At 38.5% G+C, this 14,857-nt stretch overlaps 1 protein-coding gene across 1 annotated transcript in view; it reads left to right on the top strand.

The window, feature by feature from the left end:
• LOC110175098 (rho guanine nucleotide exchange factor TIAM1-like) overlaps nucleotides 1-14,857 on the top strand; it is a 136,342-nt gene that overhangs the window by 106,803 nt on the left and 14,682 nt on the right. The window contains 2 exon segments of the mRNA XM_020941213.2: nucleotides 8,312-8,497; nucleotides 12,801-12,869. Coding sequence (XP_020796872.2) covers nucleotides 8,312-8,497; nucleotides 12,801-12,869 — 255 coding nt within the window.

The following is a 14,857-nucleotide window of genomic DNA, read 5'->3' as shown; positions in this document are numbered from 1 at the left end:
CTCTCTGCTCTGTGAAGGCTGAAGACTGTGACCAGTGTCTGATTAGGCCCTGTCAGCCAACTGTCAGCCACTTCGAGCTCACGATTACACGGAGGGGACTCAGAATTGCACTAAATATTTCCAATCATTGCGAAATTTGAATAAGCCGTTTGCGAATGTTAAAGGTGCACTGTGTAGCTTTTCTGCTGAACGGGCTGTCACCTGCTTGTTTTTATGGTTATGTCATTACTCTACCTGGAAATGTATTCAATTTCAGGTGGTTTTATAGCTCAAAAATACAGAGAAACAGGCATTCTGACTGTGAGCAGGATCACCTCTCCACAGGTCTGACCTGTAACTTTGTTTGGTTTGGTCTCCATGAAGATAGAAAGGTTTAATGCCATACTGTGAAACATTTCAAAGCATTAAAAGTTACCCCGAGAAGAGTATTTGATAGTACACAGGCTGGCAATTTCATTTTTCTCCAGCGACTAGGTCAGGAATCAGAATACACTAGACGGTTTGCAAGAATCCCAGAAGTTATAGACCACACACCGGCCAATCAGTGAAGAGCTGTGAAGCCATGACGTCAAACTCAAGCGCCTGTCTGGGTCCCTTTTGTGGAACAGCATAACAGTAAACAAAGTGGTCGAGATGGGTGTACACGAAGACAGACATTCTGTGTTGGTGACGATTCCTGACATCGAGGATTTAATAAACAAAGAGAATGTTTGGTGAATTTTATCAAGTGGAAAGACATTATTTCCCTTCTTCCAACGGGATTTGGCGCATTACGTACGTCACGGCCAAATAGCAGTGATTGATTAAATAAAAAAGTACTAGCCTACTGTTAAGCAAGCAAATCCTAATACTGCGAGGTCCTGAATCAATTTGCCAGATCCTCCACCAAAAAAGTTACATGGTGCACACTGAGGTATTTTTTCCCCACTCTGCTTGCTTGCTTAATGTTCCAGAGTATGGCATTAAACCCAATCATACAAGCCAGTAAAGCTACCATGCAGGCTAAGTGACAAATCAGGTCTGTGGAGTGGCAACCCTGCTCATATTAAAGTGGGACTAAACACCTAAACCCCTCCCACAACCAGATTTCAAATGAAGCTTCTAAACTGGGAAGTACCAGGAAGTATAAGGATGAGTGTGATTGGTCAAACAGGCCTTCCCACTTCAAACTTCGCCATTGCAGCCATCAAATCCACCTGGTTGTGGGTGGTCCTGTGTGATGTCATGTAGTACTTGAAACTGCGGTGGCCACTGGAGGCAACACGTACCCATTTATTTTTTACTGTTTATGAACACAATGCTGCAAATTTACACTAAAATTGACACAAAAATGTTAGAAATATTAATAAAATACTATTATTATACACAGTTTAGTAGCAAAAAAGTAGATTTAGATATGTTAATGCCTAACTGTGGAACATTTCTGGCAAATGACAAATTCTGAAGTAAGCAGTGTGGCACTGTCACTCAAAATGTTATGCAGCTCTTAAAAGTTCACTGTGTAACTTTTTGTCACTTTGTTTCTATGGATACGTCATTGCTTTGCCTGTAATGTTTCACAGTATGATATTAAACAGATCTACCTTAGATTTATTAAATTACAGATTTTTTTATAGCTCAAAAATACATAGAAAAGGCAGGGCACTCTGACTATGAGCGGGCTTGCCTCTCCACAGATCTGCCCTGTTAACTTGGTCTAGTTTTTGTGAAAAATTCTTAGCAAAGCAATAACATCTCCATGAAGAAAAGCATTTAACAGACCCTCCACGAGAAATGTTACACAATGCACCTTTAAGTTAAATTCCTCTTAGACAGAAATGTAGGTTTTGTATTTTTCAGGTCACAACACAAGGGCATTGAATACAACTTTTCCTCTGAGTCACTTATTATAATATTTTTAAGATCCCATATTATGCTAAACTGACCTTTTTATAAAGCTTTGTTTGATTCACTTTGTTGGTCTCCCTAGCCATTGCTCAAAACGCTCGCTTTCACCTCATGTTTATTCAGAAGTGCTCCACTGCCACGCTCCATTCACCTCCACATGACTAATTCAGATCATTCCAGCATTCTGTTTGCCTTCACTAAACACCCGGCCAACTCCCATCCCAACAGCTACTATTTCAGCCTTATTTAAACTGCTTTCCTCCTCAGCTCACCAGCAGGGGGAATCCTTGGGCCGCATACAGAATTAAAGTCAAGTACATGGATGCATTAAGAATTTCGGACTTCCGGGCATCGCACAAGGCACACTGGGAAGGATTTTTTGAAAAAGTGAGCATCAAACCACCATGTTTGTTTTCCCAGTGGGATGCGTCTATTATACAAAGCCAGTCTTTTCTAGTCTTTTGAACCATATCGCTTTTGTTTGTGTTTCTGATATTGTTATATTTTAGTTATGGGATTCGGACATCATAATTGTGTGGTTGTTGGATCCTAACACTGGAAAACGGCTCGAGAAATTTGATTGCAAAAGGGAATCAGATCTGTGTGACTGCAAACCTCCGTTCAAACTGTTTCCCTTCCCAACGGAATTGAAAAATAGTGAAAGGCGAAGTCGATGGGCAGTATTCAAACACAGGAAAGATGAAAAAGGAAACCTTTGGCTGCCTAAGAAATCATCCCGAGTTTTTAGCGAACATTTTGTATGTGGAGCACCAACAAAGCAAAATCCCGTTTGAGAGGTACAGAAGACAAACAGGCTGAGCTCACACTTTGTTGTTTTTGTGGTTTTACAGCAACATCATGTCTTGGTCGCTTTGCAATGGAAGGTATTTCTTGGCAAACAGTTGGTGCCTTTCGCTTTGGCGTTGCCTTTTTAAATTCATAACCAAGGTGGAGCGAGGGATCGGGATTTTGCTTTGATGCGACTCCACATACAAAATGTGTGCAAACTCGGGATGATTTAGGGAGTCAAAGGTTTCCTTTTTCGTCCTTCCTGTGTATCAATACTGCCCATCGCCTTCGCCTTTCACTATTTTTCAATTCCTTTGGGAAGGGAAACAGTTTGAATGGAGGTTTGCAGTCACACAGATCTGATTCCCTTTTGCATTTATTGAGTTTGCAAACAAATTTCTCGAGACATTTTCCACTGTTAGGACATCCAACAACCACACAATTATGATGTCCGAATCCCAAAACTAAAATATGACAATATCAGAACCAGAAACAAAAGCGATATGGTTCAAAAGACTAGAAAAGATCGGCTTTGTCAATAGATGCATCCCACTGGGAAAACAAACATGGCAGTTTGATGCTCACTTTTTTTGGAAAATCCTTCCCAGTATGAATTGCGCAATGACCGGAAGTCTTGAAATTCTTGATGCATCTGTTGGTCACGTCTCTTCATGGCATCAGTAGTTCGGCATCAGTGTTCTCTTCAGAAATGGTGGGCACATCTGACAGCTCCGAGTTGGAACATTATCAAGTGAACAAATGGTGGCAGTGGCACACATGGAGAGCTAGAGAGAGATTAGATAACTGCAAATAATTGTTGTCACTTTAATGTTGATAATGTGTATGAGTTTCACAGCGATGCAATGCAACAAAAGCTTTTCAGAACATTGTCGTGACGCTCGAGTCCAGTTGTGCGGCTTTTATCTGACAAATCTGACAACCCAGAGAGTCCAGAGGAGGCCGCATCACAAAAGAACAATTGAGTTCTGCCAAGAGAACAAAAGTTTTTAAGAGTGAAAAATCCAAATAGCTTCTTCAGTTCTGACAGGGCTTTGAAGGACACTGTCTTATATCTGTCTGAAGGGAGGAACAAACTAAACTGAAACTATAACACTAGGGATGTATTAATAACCGAAATATCGTGATATTGTATCATCAAAATTCTCACAATAATATCATGAACCATCACAATATGTCGAATTACAAGTGTCTTTGCTTAAATTAAGAATTATAGTGCAGCAGTAGTTAAAAAAAAAAAAAAAAGACAGAGGGAACTACATAGACCATGATCCTTTGCACCATTTCAGTGTAGACTTCATGAAGAAATAACAGTTCTAAGCACTTTTAAGTCTTAGTTCTTTGGATTAAATCTTAAGGGAGAGGGAAAAAGTAGCATATTAACAGTTTTAGCTGTTTAGCCTCCACAAAATATCTCAATAAATATCTTATCGTGAGATGTATATCGTGAAAACATCATACAGAGAGATTTGGGTATTGTTACACCCCTAATTGTGAGCTTCCCCACCATATCGTGAGCTTTCCCACAATATCGCAATAAATAGCGTACCGTGAGGTTCATACCGTGACTGTATCGTATCGTGAGACTTTGATATCATTACACCCCTATATAACACCATATTTGTTTACATGAAGGCAGGGCAAGTTTATTTGTATAGCACAATTCGTACACAAAGTATTTCAAAGAGCTTTACAGAATAACAAATAAATTAAAATCACAATACAAAAATATCAAAACATAAATCAACATAATAAAATTAAGAAGCGTGAAAGACATTAAATAAGAGGTAAGAGTGCAGAATGAAAACTGAAAGCCTTTCAGTCATGTGCAGCTAAACAGAACAGTTTTGAGCCTGGATTTAAACAGCATCAATGTAGAGGCCTGTCTCACATCTTCAGGAACACTGTTCCTGGTTTTAGCTGCATGAATCTGAAATTCTGACTCCCCGTGTTTAGTCCAGACTCTGGGCACCAGCAGTAGACCGGTCCCTGAGGTCCTCAGAGAGCAAGATGGTTCATGTGGCACTAACATGTCACAGATGTACTTTGGTGCTCAGCCGTGGAGAAACTTGTACACAAGCAGAGCCGCTTTAAAGTCTATTCTCTGAGCCACACGAAGTCAGGAGTATTTAACTCCCCTTAGGCATGAACTTACCGTAAGTTGTTCGTTGGTCTAACAGGAATCCACACCTTCAGTGTACTTACTTCCTCCCTCCAGACAGATTAAGGCAGTGACTTACCAGAATGTTGTCAGAACTGAAGAAGCCTCTTGGGTGAGTGGTGAAATATGTATACTGACAGAATCAATTTTTTTCTTTCATTTTTGATGTATTACACATTCACTCCTCAGAACTGTTGATGGTCAGTTCCCTTGGGCAGTGTGGCAGCAAGTTTATGCCTACAGGGCCTCCGAACATCACCGATCATAATTACTGATGCTTTCACGTTTTTGAGGAACAGTGTGATTAATCCACTCTTCAAACTCCGCTTCTGCAACTAAGGGTTTGTGATCTGACACCTCCTAACTGTAATGAGGACAGTCTTGTGTGATGTCACCAGCTACCTGAAATTTCACACCGTTTTTGATGCATTTTTAAACATTGATTTAGTGTTTAGTTCCACTTTAATGTTCTAAATCTTTTTGGATGTGTACTTATCGTTGGGTGCTAGTTGTCTATAGATGATAGGTGAACAGAAAAACACAGGTAACAAGAATATCTGATTTTGCAAAAGAGACAAAAGGCAGCCATCTTAAAAGCCAAACCTCTCATATTGTATCGATATTTTACCTCCAAATGTCAAGACAAGACTTCCAACTGTGCGTCGTCTTTTGTATTTGTGATCTTTGCGACTTGAATAACAGTCTCGGGGCTACTCATCTTTTTTTTTCTAACTCCTGCTAGTGCTGCCGTTTGATGCACACACGTACACCGAAGCCAATTTCCTTTAAAAATGATTCTATCTCGGGGAGCATGTCGAGAGATTTATGGCCTCTAGTCTATTCCCCAGAGGAGCTTGTAGCAGTGACAAGAGGAATGAGCCTTGTCCACACTGTAACATCCGTCTACCATGAGCTACGTGACATGCACTTTTCATGGAGGCTACAGCGGTTAGCATTTTAGCATTTTGTTACGTCAGAATAAATAGGGCCATAAAGTGAATGTCTCTCAGTGAAGTGGCTGCTGGAGACGAGCCCATTATTGGCTTTAGACTCAATTATTTGAACGTATATTCCATCTAAGAGCAGTTTGTGGCAAGATGGTGCTTTGTAGCCGTAATGCTTTTCAAATACAGCTCCAACAGACAATAAAAACAATGGGCAGACTTTACTGCAACTCAATGTAACTTTGTTTGTCCCAGATGGACAATTTAATCACACTGCTGTTAAAATGCAACAATAAACTAATAGCCCATAGGTTTCAGTGCAACTTAACAGGAGGGACTGGTCAGATGGGGTCAGTGGATTTTGTGTCAGGCCAGTTTGAGTAGAGTAATAGCTCTCAGGACAAAAGTTCTCAAAAAACAAAAAAAAAAAAAAAACCCAAAACCTATCAAAGAATTTTTTTTTAAAGAGAACTGCACATATAAACTCATTGTGGTGAATAGAGGTGAATCAGAATGCATAAGGTAAGTGAGGAATATCAAAAGAAAAAATTCGATCTGTCAACTGGACAAGTTTATTTGGTTGAATACATTTCGTAGCTCATCCAAGCTGCTTATTCAGTTCTGGTCAGACGCTGGTGGACGCTTCCTTATATCTGCCTGAAGGGGGGAGCTAACTACACTGAAACTACTCTGAAACTAACACACCTACTGTACTTGTTTACAGTTGTTACAGTTGTTTCACACCTCTGGGCCTGACCTGAATATCCCTATTGTTTTCTTTCTTATGATTCAAGTAAGGAATAGCTTTAGACTACTGCAAACCATTTAAAGGTGCAATGTGTAATGTGTAATCTTGAGGGTCCATTAAATAATAAAATTCTCCATGAAGATGTTATTGCTTTGTCTTGAATGTTGAGGCAACCCTGCTCACAGTCAGAATGTCTGTTTTTCTAGGTATTTTTGAGCTATAAAACCACCTGTAATTGAATACATGTAAGGTAGATCTGTTTAATATTATATTGTGGAACATTCTAGGCAGAGCAATGACATCCATAGAAACACAAAAGTGGAAAAAATGCATAGCAAAGATTTTAAATAAGGTTTCATAAAAAATATATATATATATTAAATTAAAAAAATCTTTGTCAGATATTTTTCTTGCTCTGGACCACAGTACAACATGGGAGGTGGGATCAAGTTGTTGTTTTTGCGAGTCTCAAGTAAGTCTCAAGTCTTTGACCTCAAGTCCAAGTCAAGTCTCAAGTCACTGGCCCATAAGTCCAAGTTAAGTCCAAGTCGGCTGCTTTGAGCTTCAAGTCATTTCAAGTCTTTAGATTTTTGCAATTTATATGACTTTTTAGCTAAATTGTACTTTAAAAGTCATGGTATATTTTTATAAGAGTTGTAGAAATCCATTTTTTTTCCTTTTTAAAGATCTTAGTGTGAATCATTACAGTCAGAACAGAATGAATTCAGATTTGAGAGTGCTTAATAAGTTATTTTGTCATGTACTCTGCACGGAAATGGAAGGATCATGTTCTATGTCGTTCCCTCTATTTTCACTGTATTGTACTGTATATTACTGTAGTACATTTGAGGATACTACATAACACTACTTCAGTTACAACCAAAGTACCAAACAGAAGTGGGAGCGACATGTTCCAGGTTGTTCCTGTAAAATTCAGCACCACATTTATCAACTGTAACGAGAAAAGTATTTCCTAAAAACACGTGTATACATCGAGTCTTACGTCACAGGCCTCAAGTCTGAGTCAAGTCCCAAGTCACTGACCTTCAAGTCCAAGTCGAGTCCTAAGTCTTAGTCCATTTTATTAAGTCAAGTCTCAGGACTGACTCATGATTTCCACATATCCATAGAAACAAGCAGGTGACAAACCCCTCGACCAAAAAGTTACATAGTGCACCTTTTAAAACGAGCCAAGTCTGTGTTTCTCGATTCCAATACTGTAAAATGGTGCAGTGTCATTAATCAAAAATGTTTGTCTTTGGACCAATTATATTTAAGTGCAATATTTTGACATATGTTAGTTCAGTGCTCATTCATTAAAGCCTTCAACATTATGTCACCCCAATCATTTTTTATCTGTATTTTGGTCCCAGGCTCTAATTCATACATTTATTCCTCCCGTCACCTTTTCCGCCCCGTTCGGTGAGTGGTCTTACGGTATCCAGCTGTGTTTGTTTTGCCGCTTGTGTGAATTTGATGAATCATTACTCGGTTGGGCCATTAGAGGGGGCCGACGTGTGAAAATCAGGAGCGGAGGGGGGGGGCTCTATTGTTATGACAGCCTGGAAATAGACCAAATTAGCACGGACCACTTTTTTTTCCTAACACCTACCTCTGCTGCTACCTCTCTGCACGCTCACTCTCTGCCCAGTCATGAATCGGTCGACACCACTCTAAGGTTTCGTCCGTGTTACCGTAGCCTTTGCTTGATTTGTCCAGCTAATTTTCAGCATTTTTTATTTTTTTTTAATTTACGTTTTCCAGAGCACGGAGCAAGTGGCCGCGTTCTGCCGAAGCCTCCATGAGATGAACCCCACCGAGTGTCTGTCGTCCTCCCCCAGCCCGGATTCGCCCTACCCGCCACCCACCCCTCCCCGGCAGCTCTCGGACGCAGACAAGCTTCGTAAAGTCATCGGGGAGCTAGTGGAGACGGAGCGCACCTATGTTAAAGTGAGTAATGTTAAAATACGAGATTGTTGTCTTGGAAATGTCTCTATCTCCACCAAAAATATTGAAATATCGTTGTACTTTTCTATCATTATTGTCGGCTGCTGTTTCGATATATTGCGAAGAGGTTTTTTGGGGGGTTTTTTGTATATATTTTTCGCAGTTTTTTTGACTGTACTACAATTTTGTTGCTTGCTTATTTATTTATTTAGTTATTTAGTTATTTATTTATTTGAGACTTAGTGACCTGAGACTTTAGATTTAGTGGACAGAAATTTTTTAATGCAATACACTAGGGATGTAACGATATCCAACTCTTTCAATATGATACTTCCACGATATGCATCTCACAGTTCGATATTTATTACGATATTTTGTGGAGGAAAACGAAATTGTGAATGCTACTTTTTCCTTTTAAAATACCTTGGCTAGACTTTGGTTCTGTCATAATCTAAATAATTAAGATTTAAAAGTGCTTCTATCATTTATTTCTTCTGTAATTGTCACTGAAACTGAGCAAAGGATCATGGTCTATGTTGTTCCCTTGTTTGTTTGGGTTTTTTTTTTTAGCTATAAACGCTCGATATGTGTCCAAGTATAGTATCTAAGATTTGATATATTTGACGGTAAATATGCAGTTAAAAAAGCCACTAAGTGACCATGCATTTATTTTGAGCATTTTTACACTTTTAGGAAAGTTAGAAAATCTGTCTCACGAGTTATTTGCTTCTTAAGTTAACAACACATTTATTTTCTTTTAAACACGGTGGCCAAAAAAAAAAAAAATGAAAAAAACTGTTGAGGCGTGAGTCTTTGCTGGTCGAAAATTAGAGACAGACTGTTATATCACTTGGCCAATATTAGAGTTTTTAGCGTATCTGCTTTAGGACTGAAATCCGTTATAAGGCTGTTATTTAGTTTGGCCCAATTGGTTGCCTAATAATGCATGAAAAATACTTGCATTAAGCTTTATTTGAACACTTTGTCTAAAGAGGATATTGCAAAAATGAGACTTCACTGCTCAGTTTGTAGAAAAACGGGGCTGTGGAGGAGTTCGTACTGAATTCTAATCATATAATTTGGGGAAAAATACTAAAATCTGTCTCTATCTTTAATCTCGATGGAAAATTATGAGTTGAATGCTTCTCCTATTGTAATCTGAGTACACTATATGCACTACATTAAGAAATGTTGTAAATCATTTTGCAGTTGTGCTGGTCTTATTTAGAAAAAATACAATAACAACTCCCCTAGTCTAAATTCCCCTGGAAATCCACTTGTAATCAGATTAGGCCATTTTAGGATCACCAAAAAAAACAAACCAAAAAAAAGCAGATACTAATGGATAATAAAACTAGTATTGAAACTAGATATTTGAGCATATTTCAATATTCTGTGTTGTTCCTGCCTGAAAAAATTATTTCCTTCAGGATAATAAAGTATTATCTATGAAACTATCTATCTCTGTCTCTCTCTCTTCCTCTATTTCTGTGTCTGTCTCTCTTTCCGTCTCTTTTTGTTACTGGCTCTGTTTCTCTCTCTTTCTCTCTTTCTGTCCATCTCTTTTTATCTCTTTGTCTCGCTCTCTTTCTGTCTCTTTTTGTTTCTCTCTGTCCCTCTCCTTTTTGTCTCTCTCTCTCTCTGTCTGTCTGTCTCTTGTTTCTCTCTCTCTCTCTCTTTCTCTCTGCCTCTCTTTTTTTGTCTCTGTCTCTCTCTTTCTGTCTGTCTCTCTCTTTATGTTTCTCTGTCTATATCAGTCAATTCCTCAGTAGTCTTTAAATGCTCCTGGATCTCCTGTATATCACAAATGGTAGAAGACCACATCATAATATTAAAACGCATAAAACCAATAATTACTCTTGCCAAAACAACACTGAATCATTACAAAACCATCTGGAATCCATTTATACAACATACAGATCATACCACTGTACGTACAGTGTATAAAAGCGCCATGGCTGCCAGCTTTACTTGTATGAATCCTACACATGTTACCCCCGTGAGTGATCTGATCTGTCCCAGGGGAGCGGGTGGACGGGGGGGACGCAGCTGTACCCTCGCCTGGATAATGCCTCATCTCGTGTAGAAAAGGAGCGCACCCTAACGAGGTTACAGCAGGTACGGGTGGGATAATGTTGTGGCTCATCGGACTGGGCCCTTAATCCTGTTTTAAAATGATGGACAGGCTGGAATACATCGTGCCATTGTGTCTCCTTAATGCGCTGCTTTGATTTGTTTTGTGCACTGCTGCTATTTATCTCAATTTGACGCACCATAGATTGGAATGTACTAAATAGATCACTGGTACGATTCAAGATTTATAACTCGATTACTGTGCTAACAAGAAGAACAAGAAGCAAAAGGCAATTACTGTTCAAGTTAGGAGACATCTTTATTTTATTATCTTGTGTCAGGATGTCTTGTCCGTGATAGTAATGGCCTGTGTTCTAGTGATGTATACAGTTCGAATAAGGTTAAATCAAGATTATTACATTATCAACTCATGCAAAAATACTAAAGTTAAACGCAAAGGATGAAGAGAAAAGGTAGAGCGCTTCACTGGGTCATAAAGAAAGTTAAAAAATAGCAGTACAGGTGCTCTACGAAGATTAATTTTCTCAACAGAATGTAGGCCTTACTGGAAAATGTAAAAGTGGACATGGTACAAAACCAAGGCACAGCGACTGAATATATTAAAAGATCTTTGTTAGCCAGGCTGGCGCCATCTAGTGCCTCCACTCAATTTCATTTCTCTCCAGCCACTAGGTCAGGAACCCCGAAAGTGCGAGTTCAGGCACCAGTCAAACAGCGAAGAGCCATACATTCTGTGTTGGCAACGATTCCCGAGATCGAGGATTTAAAGCCGGAACAAAGAGAATGTTTGGTGAATTTGATCAAGGGGAAAGACGTTATTGCCCTTCTTCCTACAGGATTTGGGAAAAGCTTAATATACCAGTTAGCCCCGTTAGCGGCGTATTACATACATCACGACCAAATAGCAGCGATTGGTTAAATAAAAAAAGGTACCCGCCTACTGTCGAGCGAATGAATCCTAATGCTCAGATGGTCAGACAGTTTCCACTAAGTGAAATCGGCTGATGAATCAGGCTAGATCTTCGTCAGGGCATAAGGCAAAAATGCAGGAGTTCTATTCTGTTCTAAAAATGTCACAGTACAATCTTTTTATCACAATTTTGATTTGGTTTAGTCTGAAATCTTCTAAGGATGTTTTACCATCAACTAAAGACAGTTTATTTCTAAAACATGTGAACTAATTCTTTAGCCAGGCTGGAGCAACCTAGTGCCTCCGTTCAATTAAATTTCTCTCCAGCAACTTGGTCAGGAATCAGAATACACTAGACGGTTTACAAAAATCTCGGAAGTTGTAGACCGCACACCGGCCAATCAGCAAATCAAGCAAAGAGCTGATTGTAGACCATACATCGCCTACCGTCGAGAGAACGAATCCTAATGTTGCGAGATCAGACTGTTTCATTTGGACCATTCTCCCCAAAAACATGATTTGAAATTACTACTAGCATAAATATTGTCTCTACTTTTTACTGCACTGCATAATTAAACAATAAAAAGGAAAAATAACTCCAATAGAAATTCTTTTTTAGATGCCCACAGCCCTGTTTTTACTGCCAACCCATAATGGAGCAGTATAATCTCATTTTGTGAATGCCATCGTCGGACTAAAGTGTTCAAACAAAGCTTTATGTAGCAACTGGTGAGCCCAAACCAAATATCACCCCAGATTTAAGGAGATTTAAGGTCGATATTCAATATGCAACAAAGTACAACTATTGGACAACCAATCATGGGAATGTAACGATATCCAAATCTCACGGTACTATTTTTATTCCGATATTTTTGAGAAGCTAACAGAATTGTGAATATGATCCTTTTCTCTTTGAAAATTCCTGTCGTCATCGAAAGAAATGAAATGAAGCAAAGGATCGTGGTCTATATTGTTTCCTCTTTAATCTAAATACTTTTAAGCAAATTGAAATTGGTGTTGTGCATCAAAATTTTACACCATGACACTAATCGGTATAAGTAGTGCATTATTAATTTTTGTTTTGTTTGTTTGTTTTACTATTATTTACATCATACAATTTTCATTTCAAATCCAGGCTTCTTTATAGATAACACAGTGACTTTCAAACCTCCCACTCCCATCAGTACGTTGACTTCATTCATAGCTCTTGTGTAAACTCTTGTGTTTATTTAGCTTTATCCTGTTCCCTCTCCTACGCAGCGCTGAACTAACTGTATTATCCTCTGCTTTGTTTGTCCTCAGGATCTCAACTGTCTCATAGGGAGGTACCTGACCCCACTGCAGAAGGAAAGCTTTCTAACACAAGATGAGGTACGTGCAAAAATACAAGGACAGCAAGAGCAATCGCAATCCAATCGAAATTGCTTTTTGTTTGAATAGGCAAATCGCAACAACTGTAGTTTTTAGAACCACAAAACTGCTAACCCGTGTAGTTTAGATCTGTACAAAAAAGTAACTACTAATCAGTACAGATACTTATTTGAGCAAGTATCGATATTAAAAATCATATTCACCGGACCTTTCCTGAATAACTTTAATTATTAGTAGTTATTAGTAATTATCGTTATTAGTAGTTAGTAAGTATAAGAGCACATAGACTAGTATGCCCATGGACCACTGAAGGACTGCACAGATATAAGACCACATGGGATAGAGCTGCTCGATTATAGGGGAAAAAAAAAAATCATTATCACAATTATTTTGGTCAATATTGAAATCACAGTTATTCAAACGATTATTTTTTAGTTACAAAATACATTTATTCAGAATTTATCTCTCAAAAAAACACTTTGTTATTGATAATTTACGCAAAACTTTCAAATTGGAAATAAATATAGGCTACAAATATGAACCTTAGAGCAGTTTTGCGATGTATGAAACATAAAATGAATAAAATATTCTTTGAACATGAAATAAAGCATAGAAAAACATAAATGTATCCAAAATAAACTATATATTCAGCTGTTCTGCAATCTCTATATTTAAAACATTTAATAAAAATACTTATTTATATAAAAAAGAGCCCAAAATAAACTTTTGTTAAGCTTTAGGGCGCACTCACATTGAACAACCATCCCACACTTCCTTACTTGGGCACAGCTCTGAAGTCCTAGTGTGAGAGCACCCTAAATCGTTTCAAGACGATTATGAGTTTGAAGATTCGCGATCAAAATTCGATCAATTGCACAGTCCTAACAAGGGAATATAGAAGAAAGTACTACTATTTAATGTTGCAAATTACATTCTACTGTCTAAATGTGTCTGTTTTTTTAATCATTGTGGTATCAGAATCGGCATTAAAGGTTGTATGGAGGATTTTTTTTTTGTTTCAAATTGTCAATGAAAGTTTAAAATATCATTACAGAGACGCAGCAGCCTTGTAATTATGATGAACAAAAAAAAAAAAGAATGAAAATCTATCAACTGTGGACGTGTTGAGGCCAGAGAAACATCAGCCAATAGAAAACGAGGCTCCCTCATTTTCTATTGGCTGTTAGGTTGTCAATCAAACTCCCTAGTGTAACTGACTCTCGGGGGATTACGTGGTTTATGCAGCGGTTCTTAGAGGCTTTTTTAAACTGTAGCTTCCTCCCAGTTCGCACAAAGTTTGTTGCGATGTCGGACGAGAATCCACGACCGGTTCGCCGCAAGAGAAAGTCAGTTTTTGAGGTCGCTGAAAGAAGAGGAGGAGATAAGGAGCAAAACCAAACTGAGGTGATTCTTGGAGATCTCGTCCAGCGATGGCGCGAATGAAGCAGACAAAGGGTCTAAAAACTAACGTGTCGGTCGCTAAATTATTGCTAGGCAGGTCACTTCAACAGTGATTCTGAACGTGCACCGGCTGTAAACAAACGTGATTTCTAGAGTAAAGAGGCGGGAGGAGATGTTTCTACTGAGGAGCTGTGGAGGAGGAAGGTGGTGTCACGGATGCACAACATTTGAAAAAGAACTGTTGCTGTATTTCTCTTCCTTTAAAAAATCCTCTATACAACCTTTAAGTCTGTGCCTTAGTATTGAGTTTGAAATTTTAGTATCGTGAACACTAGTAGAAGCACAAGTACACACTAGTATTTCAGTCTTTGTCAGTTCTTTTGTTTAAAATTTGATCTTTGAACAGAATCCTATTATTAAAACATAAATCATAAATCAAATCTATTGTAATGCTATAGAAACATCATTTTTTCCTTACATAAAGCCTTATTCTATGTATCTAGACTGCACAGCAAGCCTTGAGGAGAGATGGTTCTGTTATTCGAAATGCCAGGGCTGTTGAAAGAATAAAGTGGCTTACATAACAA

The sequence above is a fragment of the Boleophthalmus pectinirostris genome, unplaced genomic scaffold (genome assembly GCF_026225935.1).
Source record: "Boleophthalmus pectinirostris isolate CB_2022bp ecotype Guang Dong unplaced genomic scaffold, ASM2622593v1 HiC_scaffold_9, whole genome shotgun sequence".
Classification (NCBI taxonomy): domain Eukaryota; kingdom Metazoa; phylum Chordata; class Actinopteri; order Gobiiformes; family Gobiidae; genus Boleophthalmus; species Boleophthalmus pectinirostris.
This window is presented reverse-complemented; position numbering and strand designations above follow the sequence as displayed.